Below are 13195 nucleotides of genomic sequence, written 5' to 3'. Positions count from 1 at the left end.
CCTCCCCCATCCCCCTCCAGCCCACAGTCCATCCCCCGACCCGCGCCCCGTCCCAGCTCACATACAACCCTCAAGTCTCAACAGAAATCAGTGTGCCTCTGTCTATAAAAAGATTATTAGCTTTGCTTTATTATCTGCTCTTCACAAGACCTCATGGTGCATAAGCAGTCAGGATGATAGGCGATTTTAAACAGGCTTCTTCTGAGGTCAAGGGAGTAGGTCAAATGTTGTTGAAGGGATTTCCTTAAAAAGTTACATCTTTGACTTGCAGGAAAGGCATGGCAGCTTTGGTAATCAAACCAGTTTTTCAAGCTAAAGGCTGAGGGTAGGAAATAACTGCAACAGAGCTATATAGCCGAAGCTGTCTGCTTGCAGAAATTACTAGGATCATTGTTTCAATAATATCCAACTGATATGAGCAACTCACATTTGGATCCTGAGGAAGAAGCCCCACTTGAGGTGGATCGTGATGCTCCTTTCATGGAAAAAACCCCTTTGCCTCTGCGAGTTGTTGTCACAGCCACACGAGGACGCTTCAGTGGAATCACTGCACGGGGTGGTGGGGGGACACGGCCGTGGTAATCAAACAACCTAAAAAAGATTAAGTCAGCTGGACTCCATAAAACCTTCTGTGATTTCATGTCATGGAAGCCCTGTCAACTAAATTTTCATGTTATCTTTGAGAAAATTACCCTTTGAAACCATAATCACTTTATATCACAGTCAAATTAGATTTCAAGGACCTATGCACATTAAGTGCCATATTCAGATTTCAGTCACAGACCAGTGCATAGCTCAGATTTTTTGTGTAATTTTAATGAGGGATGTGTTATGGGACTCTGTTATTTGCAGTATGGAAAATCCATAACCCACTTTCCACAGGTCCACATCATTTCATTGCACACAACTAATAGCAGTACATTTCGTAGTGGTGACATTTCAACTCCTTTATTACATGCATGGCTTAAATTCTAGTTTTCTATCTGCTGTCCTTAAAGACAGAAAAAGAAATGAACTTTTCTGAAGCCAACCATCACCATAAAGTAATATCCTGCAGTTTGTAAAATAGCAAGTCTTTATAGTGAGGGACCTCTACGTCCTTCTCAATGCATAGGAAAGAGGTCCCAGCATATGTTCTCATTATTGAAGAATGAATTGATGTAGAATCACTAAAATACTCGAGCATGCTTAATAAAAAATGTCTTGTTCAAGCCATGGTAGCAAGTAGATATTCAGAGAATTACCAATACAGTCAATAAAAGATACTCTAAAACCAAAATGAACTAGTGTTACCAAATAGAATACCCCAATCCTAAAAACACAGTTATTATCAGCAGCTAACTAACCCACGTGGAAGGAAACAAGGGCAGTAGAAAAGGTAATCAAAGCTACAGATATATTTAGAATATAAAAGCTATGGGCTCTGAAAGTTACAGGTCAGGAAAAGAAAGTTCAGAAAATGAAGATTACCAGTTCAGAGACTGAAGCAGGGGGGCAAGCAATATTCTTTAAAAATATTCTCAAGTTTCTTTCAAATGATACTTGCAACTAGTAATTATGGAAATTTATAACTGCATGTTTAATTTCCACAATTCTGACTACAGTCACCCATCTGGGCAGATAGATACACATTTGAAAACTGACACACAAGCAACAGTAATTCACCCACCACAATGTCTAACAGCATGCTGAACAGGAAGCAGAATCAAACTTAATTCTTCTAGCCCATTTTGTGGCAAGTAAATAACTAATGCTTAAATCGCAGGATCCTTACTGTTGTCTGTACCATAATCCTACAGACAATATAACCAGATCCCTCCTCTTCCATAGCTGCCTGCAAAATGTGTCACAGAGAAGCTGTCACCCCCACTGAACTTGAACTCCATGGCCTTAGCTATTCTTACCGAATAAGCAGTTTCTAGCCATTGTGAGCATAACTAAACATTTGTGTATGAGGATGAACACTAAAACATTTTTGAAGCTTTTAACAGAAATATGATTGTTTGTTGTCACCCATCATTTATCATATTGGATGATCTGCAGGTTGGTCTCAATCTCCAATTTGATGTTACTAGAAAAAAATGTTTCAGAAGAACTGTAAGCTATAATGCAAAAGGTCATTATGCAATTATTCCTCCAAAGGTGATTTTTTTCTAGCTTCCAATAGCTCATGTTTAGATAATATAGTGAAATGCAAAACTAGGCTTCCTTTTTTGAAATATATAAAAGCAGTGTTATCTAATATTGCTATTCTTACTTTTATTTTTGAAATTATGCAAAGCTTGTGGGCTTGGTATTTTGTTGCACCAAGTTCTACATATTTCAATAATATGCTTTCTTTAAAAAAATGCTTCCTTTTATCAGCTTTGAAGTACCCTGCCTATTTTCCTTGTGCTTGTAATATGAGAAATTATAAATGGAAATGCTCAGTTCTAAAGCAATTCTTTCTCCAAATAATCACTACTGCGCATATAATAGTGCCTTTTTTTCCCTTTTTTTTGCCCTTCTAAATTGTGCAGTCCTGATCTTGTCAATCTGTCTTCATACAGATTTTATTTTCCAGCACTAACCATTTTTGCTGCCCTTTTCTGTCCCTACCACTGCTTTAGTCAAGATAAGATAGGTGTATTCTCCATTCAGGGGGGTTGGAAAATCAATGAATATTAGAAAACAAGACCTATGGTTTGGGATATGACACAGAAATTCAGAAAGTTCAGAAGTTCAGAAATTCAAAGAATCATGACCATATTTCTTAATTTATATTTCCTATAGGCATGTTGATAGTGCATCAAACTCTCCATGGGATTTTCTTTTCCATGCCTACCATATAGAGCTTTTCATCTTCCACTTCCATTAACTTCGATCTAACAAAGACCCTTTAATCTCTTAAGGTTTTTATTGTCAACAGATCAACATGTCCAGCTTTGTGAGGGCAACCTCATGGGTTTTCTACCATAAAAGTTCTGTTGTCTTAATCCTGAAAGATTTCTAAATCAGAAAATTATGCTATTGAATAGACTTATGGACACATTTCACTGTCAGCGGTTTTCCATAATAAGAAAATCACCAAGATAGACAGCTAGTTCTACAGAAACAACCTTTAACTACCATAAGTATTGTGGAAATGCAGCTATTAGAGTTGCTCATTTGAGCTACCCATAACATACAGAATTAGGGAAAAAACTAAAGACACATAACTTTAGTATTCAGGTGGCATAGATCAGAAGCAGTGCTCTCTTTAAAAACATACAAATCTGCTGATGAAACTTGGAGCAGTAACCTTGGGGAAAGTAAACACAAGCCTGTGGAAGTTAACTTTTTACAGGACATGAGCTGCTCCTACTGTCAAGGCTAGAGTGAGCAGGATTAAACTGCATTAATGGCTTTTACTCCATATGTTTATAGCTTAGTATTTTTAGCTCTGTCTAAAGTGAGAATGGTCATTTACACGCAAAACCAAAACTAGTGGCTCGAAATGAATCAAGCCCAGGAAAAAACAAAACGAAAACCCATTGTTTCTACATCTTTCCTACAGTGTAGCAGAAAGGTACATAGCACACAACAATTTAACTGCAGGGTGTAAACTCTCCTCTGCTATTGTCTGTTGCTTTACATAACAGAAATCTCAGATTGTAAGAGGTTGGTGGAGCAATGCTTTGTTCCCCTCTGACTCACCTGGCCTATGTTAAACTGGGCTGTTGTGCTACAGAGACACAACACTGCTGGATAACCATTGGAATTGGTTATCCATGGTCATCCATGGTCATCCATGTTAACCCTGTGTTGTGGTGACTCTGCTGTGTCTGAATGAATAAATTCCCACAGTGCTACGTGAGGCTGTGTGTACGTACTTAAGGCACAAATCTCCAGTTGCTCAGGTATCCATGCTTCTTTTCCTGCTATAGAAACACGAATGCTATTGAACGTGTAGTTTTGCTTCCCTCAAGGTCCTTCTAGACTTCTAAATGTCCTTGGAAGAAAAATTTTTCAATAGAGATGCTATATCTTTTCATATACATGGATGAAAAGACAAAGGCATGACTGTCACACTGAAGAATTTTACAGCTGCTATATGTTCCAATGAAAGTAAACCTGGAAGAAATCTGTTGGAAGAAACACTGAGGAATTAAACTACCATTAAACAGTTCAGCACAGAAAATGGCCCAAAAGCTCTTAGAGAAGGATAAGACCAAAAGAGCTGTTTAATGAGCATACATTTGGTGGTGGTAATCATCTCTGCTTGTGATATATTCAAATAGTCTTCTTCTGATACACAATGGAAATAATTAAATGAATAATATGTAAAAATCATAGCAGACCTCTCTAACCAAATGATGTGATTACATTATAAACAAACAGTAGAAATGGTGTAGCATGTACAAAAATATAACCACACATACCGATTGTAGAAATCATCTCTGTAGTAATCATAATCAAAGACATAACCACTGTGGAAAAACACAGAAAACCAGGAATGAACATGTTTATAGAAAAATAGACATTGATTAAAACTTTTTGTGGTAATATTGGATTACTCTCACATTCCAAGCCCTTCTTCAAAGTCCTTCCACTTCTTTTCCACAACCATACACTGTACATTATGTTTGTCAATGCTGTTGTCAGCTGTCACTGTAATATATTTAGAAATGTGAAGTCTGGGGCATGCAGAACAGTGTAAACAGTTGACAGCACATATAGAAATGGTTTAATACAGCGCGACAGCTCTGTAATTAGAACATCATTATAGTGTAATTCTCAGTGATCAAATGAAGTGAACACTGTAATACTGAAGCCCTCTTCTTTGCTGGGCTAACAGTATAATCAGTGGACTAGGAAGACTGTTAAATACATGAAAGATTGGTAAATGAGTGAGGAGGTGAGCAGAGATAAGACAATGAATTTGATTTATGAGAAACGCAAAAAGAGCTGGGCTGCTGGTGCTTAAGTCTGCCAAATCTTCTTTCATCATAAAGAGAAAAGGAAAAAAGTTAGGAAAAGGAGCGATGCAAGCAAGAGTGTTAGAGAGATGCCTTTCCTCTCAGGTTCAGAAGGGAAGGTATATACAAACCTGGGAAAAGACAGGCACCATTAAGGGAAACAAATACAGGTAGGAAATTGAAAAGATCCAGGGGAAAACTATTTTTGAGTTGTCAATTGCAAAGTCAATCTTAGATTGATCTTCCTAGTTTTGCATTTCATTATCAACTTTCTACCTTTATGGTGAAGCAATAGCAGTGAAGTCTATCTCACACATCTGAAAAAACAGAACCAAAGAGCTAACAAATGGTCTGCATGGAAAGGTCACAAAGGATTTGTACTCTGCCTGATGAAGGACTAGTAACACAAACCCTGTGTTTTTCACTTGCCTAAGAAGGACAATTATGAAAAGTAAAGGATGAGAGACGTGAAGAATGTACCACAGAAAAGGAGATTTAAATAAGAAAGCAGAAAGGTAGAAAGGAGAGAGAGAAAGGACAAAGGACAGAAGAAAACATTCACTGGAAATAATAGGAGATGAATGATAGTAGCTACATATTAAAGAACTTTGTCTTCAAAGGGAATGGACTTGTGGATAATTTCTTCTCTTGAACATTGAGAAAAATGTCTTTTATTTTTTTAGTGGTTAATTTGAAGAATGGGTCAAGAATTCTGGAGTTCTTCAGGTTTCTTTTTCCTCATCACATAATGCCTCTTTCCCTTTTTCTTCCCTTTGCTATGTTTCAGAGGTTGACCACTTAAAAGGGGGAAAAAATAGAGTTGTCAGGCTTAAATTGCCTCAGTAATAATTTCATCCCAGTGTTTTGATTTTGAAGCCTTGCAATTTCCCCCGTCTGCAACTGGCAAAAAACATCCATCAAAGGAGCAGGAGGTCAGGGCACAATTTCCACCTCTGCCACGTTGGCCTTGATGCAAGTGCCCAAGTGCAAGTGATAGGATAAGTTGTACTGTCTACCCACATAATATTGGATGGGCAGTAAAGATCATGAGACTCACCAGGTTAGAAAGCTGACTGTAGTCCTATTAGTAATTTCTTTGAGAAAAGAAAGCCCTATATTCATTTTATGTGAAACACTTATTAAACAAAACAGCCCTGAGAGACTGGCACCTAGAAGCAGGTAAGCTGTGTGCGGCAGAGGAAGGAAAATAGCATTAAGTACTAATAGTTAGACCTTGTACAGTGATCATGGTTCTGTATCTTACCTTAACACAAAACAAACAAATTTTTTCCTAAACTATGCGACAGCTCTTATTTTGTCTTTCACTCTATAGCCAGTCTACATGAAACTAAGAGGTGGCAGGTACCAAACCTATAATTTTATTTACAGCTATTCAGAGTTTGCTAGTGGTTTTTTTTTGTTGCTGTTGTTGAATGATTAATAGCTGCAATTAGCCCATAGTTAATATTCAAATTGTATTTTTAAGTAGAAGATAACAGACAATTTGAAGAAAAAAGATTATATGTAAAAGTCCTTTCACAGAAAACCTTTCACCTGGAGTGACATTAATTTAATTTGCATAAAGACCAGATAAATTGCCTTTCAAGGTTGAAGACCATGACACTGATGAAAAATAATACATTTTGCACCAGCCAGAGTAAGGCTGAAGGGCAGCTCTGTCTTTCTGTGGCAACTCGACTCTGGTCCATAGGATGCAATAAGGACTGCTGGCCTTTCACTGAGCTTTCAGAGTGTGGAACTTACCTTTCATATACAAATGCCATGACAGAGATGGCTCAAAGCCATCCCAGGGAATGGGGGCACTGATAGGGCACAGGAGGGAGAGAGGTCTCAGGCAGACATCTGAGTGCGCTGGGGAAAAACATCAGTAGGCTTGAGAGAAGGTTGAGTGGTTGGGAAAGGCTCACAGGTCGTTTAGATGAGGGTAGTTGCAGGCAATGGAGGTTTTGGGTAGGGAAAAGGCAGGAAAGGGTTACTAGTGTGGCAACTGATTGTTTCCCTCCTTCCCCGCCTTCTGCTCTCACACTGTCAGCGTACCACTGGGGAGATCCTGTCACAAAGCATTCTTCATGCAGAATATTTTTATATTGTTGAAAAATGTTGTTTATCAATTTTTAAAAATTTTTTAATTTAGTGTACCATCTGGGATAATACTTCCCTTTTGAGAGGAACAGTTTTGCACAGCAGTCAGCCCCTAAGAATTTCACTCTTTATCTCTGTTCCCATTCAGGTAACTTCTGTTTTGAAACTGAACTCAGTTCTTTATGCTCCTTCAGCTTTGCAAATGACAGTTTCATCCCACACGGTCTAATGCTTATCTGTGGGACCAGAGCAGGGAAAAGTAGAAGCATATTTTGGAGTCTCATTATCATATGGCAGTGTAATCTATGAGTTCTTGTAAATTATTATGGGGTGCTTATACTGCCTTTTAAAAATATTTCATTGCTTCAGAAGAATCTGATACTATTATCATGTCTTTAATTTTCACCTGGAGAAACCCCAGCAGTTTTCATATAGTGTTTTAGAGCTGAAGCTATCTAAACAGCTCTGCTACAGATGTTGTCTCTAGCCTTAAAGCTAAGGTGCTTTCTATTTTTGCATGGTTTAGTTCAGTAGCATCTGTTGCTACAGAGGTAAGAGGTTACTGCAGGTATTCCATATGTTGCATGACATTCAGTCTCTGATACAGGCATACACATGGCTTTAGCTGCAGCAAACGTTGTCCAATTTGTCCTCCTTATCCATTTCTCTGCCAAAAGGTTACTGACCCCCTGTCTGGGACATGAGATGCAAACAGATTGTGGCTTCTCACAGTACAACCTGCTAGCACAAGTGACAAGGAGTTGATTTGCTTACATTTCTAGTCTAAGTTTATTGCAAGTGAAATCTTTTTCACAATTCAAGGGCATTGCTGCTAATTGAGTCCTGTGTCCCACGATATGGGAGCTGGGGACTCCAGCGGGACGTGGGGAGGGAATCTCTGCTTTCCCCACAGACCATTTGGGACCTCTCTGCACAAGCAAGGCATTTCTGTGTGGAAGTACCATTCATACAGAGCAGGAAAGAGCCAGTTCTGCACGTACAGGGACTTCTTGCTGGGACCACTGGCAAAGATGTGGCAAAAGCCACTTTGCCCTCAAGGTGGGAATAGCACCCAGAGGTGCTAGAGGTGGATGTGCAACTATGAGGTCCAACAGAGCAAGGGGCTCAATTTTTTTTCCATTTTTCATTACTCAGTCTCCTTGAAGGAAGCTGACTGAATTCAGGTGTTGGTCAGGGAGGAAAGGCTTTTATCCTTCCAGGTTATCTATATAAATAGCAGAAGGACAATAGCATTGTCGAACCTTATCTATAGGTGTCAACCCTTATGGAATACGACAAGTAAAGGATGGTGGGTTTAAAGCTCCAGAAAATATTTATGTGGATCCTTCTGGGATCTAGGTCTCTTTTTCCCTGTCTGAAATTTTACTGGCAGCTGTGGCAGCACAGGCAACACAGAGGCAACATGCTGGGGTTAAGTGTCCTTCATTGTAACTGCTGAGTTAACAGCCCATGGATTCAAGACATCATGTGAGACCCTTAGAGGTCTGGGGTTTTATAAAGGCAGTCCCAAGTCCTTTTGGCTGTGAAGCAGTTGTCCTGCATATATACTGAAAAGGTTATGAACCAACAACAATGAAAACAACCCAAAATGATGACCTAAGAGAAAAAAAATCTCTTCTGTTTCTCCAACTGATCTCAACTTGTTTTTTTTCTTTTTCATTCTTTTTTTTTTTTTTTTAAATTTTAAAGTTGAATGACGATGTTTCATTTGTTAAAGAGATTATACTGTGAAAGCGACCGGTACATCTCTCCATCTATAGCCATAATTGTTCGCACTTCTGCATGCCAAGGGACAGACATAAGCTTTGGTCAGTGCTGTGGTATGAAACACGAAGCACAAAATTAGCACAGATAATCACTGGCACTGAGATCAAGGTGACTGCAGGGCTCTTAACCTCTGGAGAGTTATTCCTTAGCAACCCACCAACCTGTGGTACAGAGGCTGCAGGAAATCACTCGCATGGTGTTGAATACCAAATACTCAGCAAGTCGGAAGCAGAGAAAGGTTCAAACGAGCCTGTGAACTGGTGGAGTCAGCGCTTTCCTAATGGCATTGTAAACAGGCAGATTACTTACCCACACACATAAGCCATCTCTCCAATATTAACAACAGAACCGTGTGCAGGATGTTGCTGCTAAAACGGAAGACAGTAAAAGACACTGTCATGCTCACACTGAGGCAAAGAAAACTCATCAATAAAGTGGTTTTCTGTTAAGCAAAATCATGGTTCCTTTTTCTGACCTACTATCAGCAAGGAAATCTTGTATGAGCAGTCTCTTTTAGCTTCACTTCACTTAACACTAAGCCTGCTTTAAATTGTGTATGCCTGGAGAATAAAGGATTCCTCAAAGACCGTATTTTTGGAGTTATAATGCTGTACGTATTCAAATTTCCTATGCACATCAGCAGTTGCACGTGTGTCAATCAGGCAAATGCGAAATTATGCTTCTGCATCTTTGAAATAAACTTATGGATGTTAATATGTCTTTATTTATCTGGTGATAAAATACATTGAAAATACATTATTACAGTGTAATCTTTCTTGCGTTCTGTGTTCTATGCCCACAAAATATTTTTATAAACTAATGATCACATCCTGCTTTAATTTACTTAGCTCCAAACACTAGTGAGTGTAACTGACTTCAGTGGAGTTGTTCTGACTTTAGAATAGCTAATGCAGAACAGAGCAGAAATAGCTTTTGTTATTTTCGTGGCAACAAGGATTTCGGTCTTGCATGTGAGTCACCCTTAGGTGATATCTCTTTTTCTTTCCACAGGTACAAAGATGTACTTGTAAATCATAAATGTTGACAAACCAAGCATAATTTATCTTAATTCAATTGACAGTGCTATCGCCATTTATACTGTAAATTGCTTCTGTGTTGTCAGAGTTGGATAAAAATATTAAATACAAAAGCAGTATTTCTTCAATCAAACTCTTTTTATGAGGTACGTATCAACCTAATGGTTGAAACCAGTATTCCAGTCACTTGTAAAATCATTTCTCTTGTCATGTAAAAAGAGTGCTAGAAATTGTTCCTGTTGAGTGCAAAAGAGAATCAGTCTAAATTGAAATAACGTTAAAAAAAAGGGAGTGGGTGAATGTAACTCAGTGATTTAGAGAATAAGCGTCCAGGGATGGAAACTTTCCCTGTTAGAAAATCAATCAGATTACAATGACTTTCATGAGCTATTTAAAAAAAAAAGGTGGATATTTCAGGCCACTTTTCAGTGGATGGCTACCTATGTTCCCCAAAGACATGAATTAAATTGGTGGGCTGAATCCCACCTTTACTTTAGAGATGATTTGATTTTAGTTAAGGCTGAGGACGCTGATAAAAATGAAAGGACACTTCTGTTTTGCAGTTCAGGCTGTTTATTCTGTGGAGAAAGAGAATATTCTTCAGAACCTGCTTTTTGCTGACATACTTACTGTTGAAACACAAATTTTGTTAGTGATCCCTTCAACTAATATATTCTTGGAGGTTTACAGCAAAGAAGAGGGAGCCAGAAGAGGAAAAGTAATTGCAGAAAAGTATTTTACATTCATTTCCATAATATACTTATGAGGGCAAATAGGTATAGTTAAAACCCAAAAATAATCATCAAAGTCCCCAACCGCTTATCCCAAAAAGCCAAATGATTGAACATAACCTACTATTTTTATATTTCAATTACTGATCAATTTTCATAGTAGTTTTGTAACCATAAGTTAATGCAAATTTTATTCTAATTCTACATGTTCATTTAATTAATAAGTGTAAGATAAGGTGGTGGTTTTTTTTCCCCAGAGGTGGGGGAGAAGTATGGAGTCAAAATTTAAAAAGCATGGAATGTAGTACTGTAAATGGAGATTTTTTTTCTGCAAAACTGAAACATTTTTGGTAAATCTAATCTGAAGAGGTACATTTTGTCCAAGCAAGACATGTAGACATAAAGTAGCTGATATACAGTACTCCATTTTCCATTAAAGTATCTTTCTGCAGGCACTAGGCAGAATTTACTTGCAATACGATAAGGTTGTATTTTTTTTCTCTCTTCAGATACATCCTTTCTTTTCCCTCATCCTCTCTCCTGAAAACTCTTTCCCCAGTGAAGTGTATTTAGGGGGAAGTGTTGAATTTACCGTCCAATCTGAGTTTTAGGCAAAACTTGGGCAAATACTCAAAGTTGCACGTGTACAATCAGGTAATTAAGTCACTTCAACACTTTCCTGTAGAGGGTTAGGCAAAGCTTGTGAAGAACAGGATAGCAAAGATATCAAGATTAATATTGAGATTCTGGGCATCAGCTGCTCTGGGGGTGGTTTACGGCAGCCAGGTAGGCACAAGTGATGCAGGGGTGTCAAGACAAAATTTAGCCCCAACAATTTTCTGTACAGCTAAGTGCTAAGTATTAGAATTACTCCTAAAAAAAACTACTTACTGTGGCTGCAGGAACTGCCTATTCTTAACGCTCTTAGCCTGATGCTTTTTAGAAACAAAATAGCTTTTGTATGTAAAGAAACCTGAGTAAATCTACTTAATGTCTCCCTGACCTTTCTCCTCCTGCTGTTAAACTATTTTTCTGTCATCTAAAGTAATCTCCAATTACTTATGTTTCCCATGGGAATATTTTATAGTAAGATAATGAAAGAGCTTTACAGTGGCCTAACCAGTGGCCTAACCATTTCCCAAGGTGTCCTTTAATTGTATAGAATGACTGGAAAATTCTTGATGTCCATATGATATTTTTTTTTCTTAGTACAAGAATAATGAGTCCCACCTCTTAAAAATGTGTTTTAAATTCTGTGTATTCAACGTACTACTATCAAACTATACACATGTGATTGATTATCCAATTTATTAGTAATATTGTATACATTGCAGGAGTGTCATTTAACTTGGTTTGACAAGTACAGAAGACTGTCATTGACAGGTGTCGGAAAAAGTGATGAGTTTAGGTTTTAAAGTGTTTCTACAGCATTTCAGTGAAGAATAGACTGAGAAATTAAAGTCACAGTGGTAGCACTGGAGCTGAAAGAGCAACCACTTAAGATTACAAAACCGGATCTCTGAAAACTTTATATACTCTTTAGAGAAGCAGTCTTAGAAGCACTGAATGAAACAGAAAAGCACAGTTCACAAAATATTGATCAATTACAATGTGACAAAGTCAGAGAGCAGCCCTGAGGGGAGGGACTTGAGGGTGTTGATGGATGGGAAGCTCAACATGAGCCGGCAATGTGTGCTCGCAGACCAGAAAGAAAACCGTACCCTGGGCTTCATCAAAAGAAACGTGGCCAGCAGGTTGAGGGAGGTGATTCTGCCCCTCTACTCCGCTCTGGTGAGATCCCACCTGGAGTACTGCATCCAGCTCTGGAGTCTCCAACATAAGAAGGATGTGGACCTGTTGGAAAGGGTCCAGAGGAGGGCCATGAAGATGGTCAGAGGGCTGGAACACCTGTCCTATGAAGACAGGCTGAGAGAGTTGGAGTTGGAGTCTGGAGAAGAGAAGGCTCCAGGGAGACCTTATAGCAGCCTTCCAGCATCTAAAGGGGGCCTACAGGAGAGATGGGGAGGGACTCTTTACCAGGGAGTGTAGCAATAGGACGAGGGGTAATGGTTTTAAACTGAAAGAGGGGAGATTTAGATTAGATATTAGGAAGAAATTCTTTACTGTGAGGGTGGTGAGGCACTGGAACAGGTTGCCCAGAGAAGTTGTGGATCCCCATCCCTGGAAGTGTTCAAGGCCAGGCTGGATGGGGCTTTGAGCAGCCTGGTCTAGTGGGAGGTGTCCCTGCCCATGGCAGGGGAGTTGGATCAAGATGATCTTTAAGGTCTCTTCCAACCCAAACCATTCTGTGATTCTACGATTTTTGTAAAGAAAAAAATATTTCTAGAAAATTGCAACACATATGTTCCTCTCCCCTTTTCAAACTGTCAGAATGCTCAAATTAAATTTAATTCTATTCTCATTTACACTAAGTTTACTGGTGTAAGTTAATTGTTTTGGATTGAGCAACTCAAGGTTTAAATCAGCAAAACAGAGACATGAATGAGAACATAACTGTCAGTGTCCTGAGTACAGCTTGCAAAGACAAGACATCTTGCTTGTTTTTCCAAGAGTATGCTTTGCAAGTGAAGTTAATATA

At 38.7% G+C, this 13195-nt stretch overlaps 1 protein-coding gene across 7 annotated transcripts in view; it reads right to left on the bottom strand.

The window, feature by feature from the left end:
* Window positions 1-13195, bottom strand: part of RALYL (RALY RNA binding protein like) — a 411166-nt gene that overhangs the window by 35295 nt on the left and 362676 nt on the right. For all 7 annotated transcript variants that reach the window (XM_063327131.1, XM_063327132.1, XM_063327126.1 and 4 more), the window contains 2 exons: window positions 4401-4448; window positions 428-591 (listed from right to left, as the gene is read on the bottom strand). In XM_063327131.1, coding sequence (XP_063183201.1) covers window positions 428-591; window positions 4401-4448 — 212 coding nt within the window. The remainder of the gene's footprint in view (window positions 1-427; window positions 592-4400; window positions 4449-13195) is intronic.

Source organism: Chroicocephalus ridibundus, chromosome 2, assembly GCF_963924245.1.
Source record: "Chroicocephalus ridibundus chromosome 2, bChrRid1.1, whole genome shotgun sequence".
Classification (NCBI taxonomy): domain Eukaryota; kingdom Metazoa; phylum Chordata; class Aves; order Charadriiformes; family Laridae; genus Chroicocephalus; species Chroicocephalus ridibundus.
This window is presented reverse-complemented; position numbering and strand designations above follow the sequence as displayed.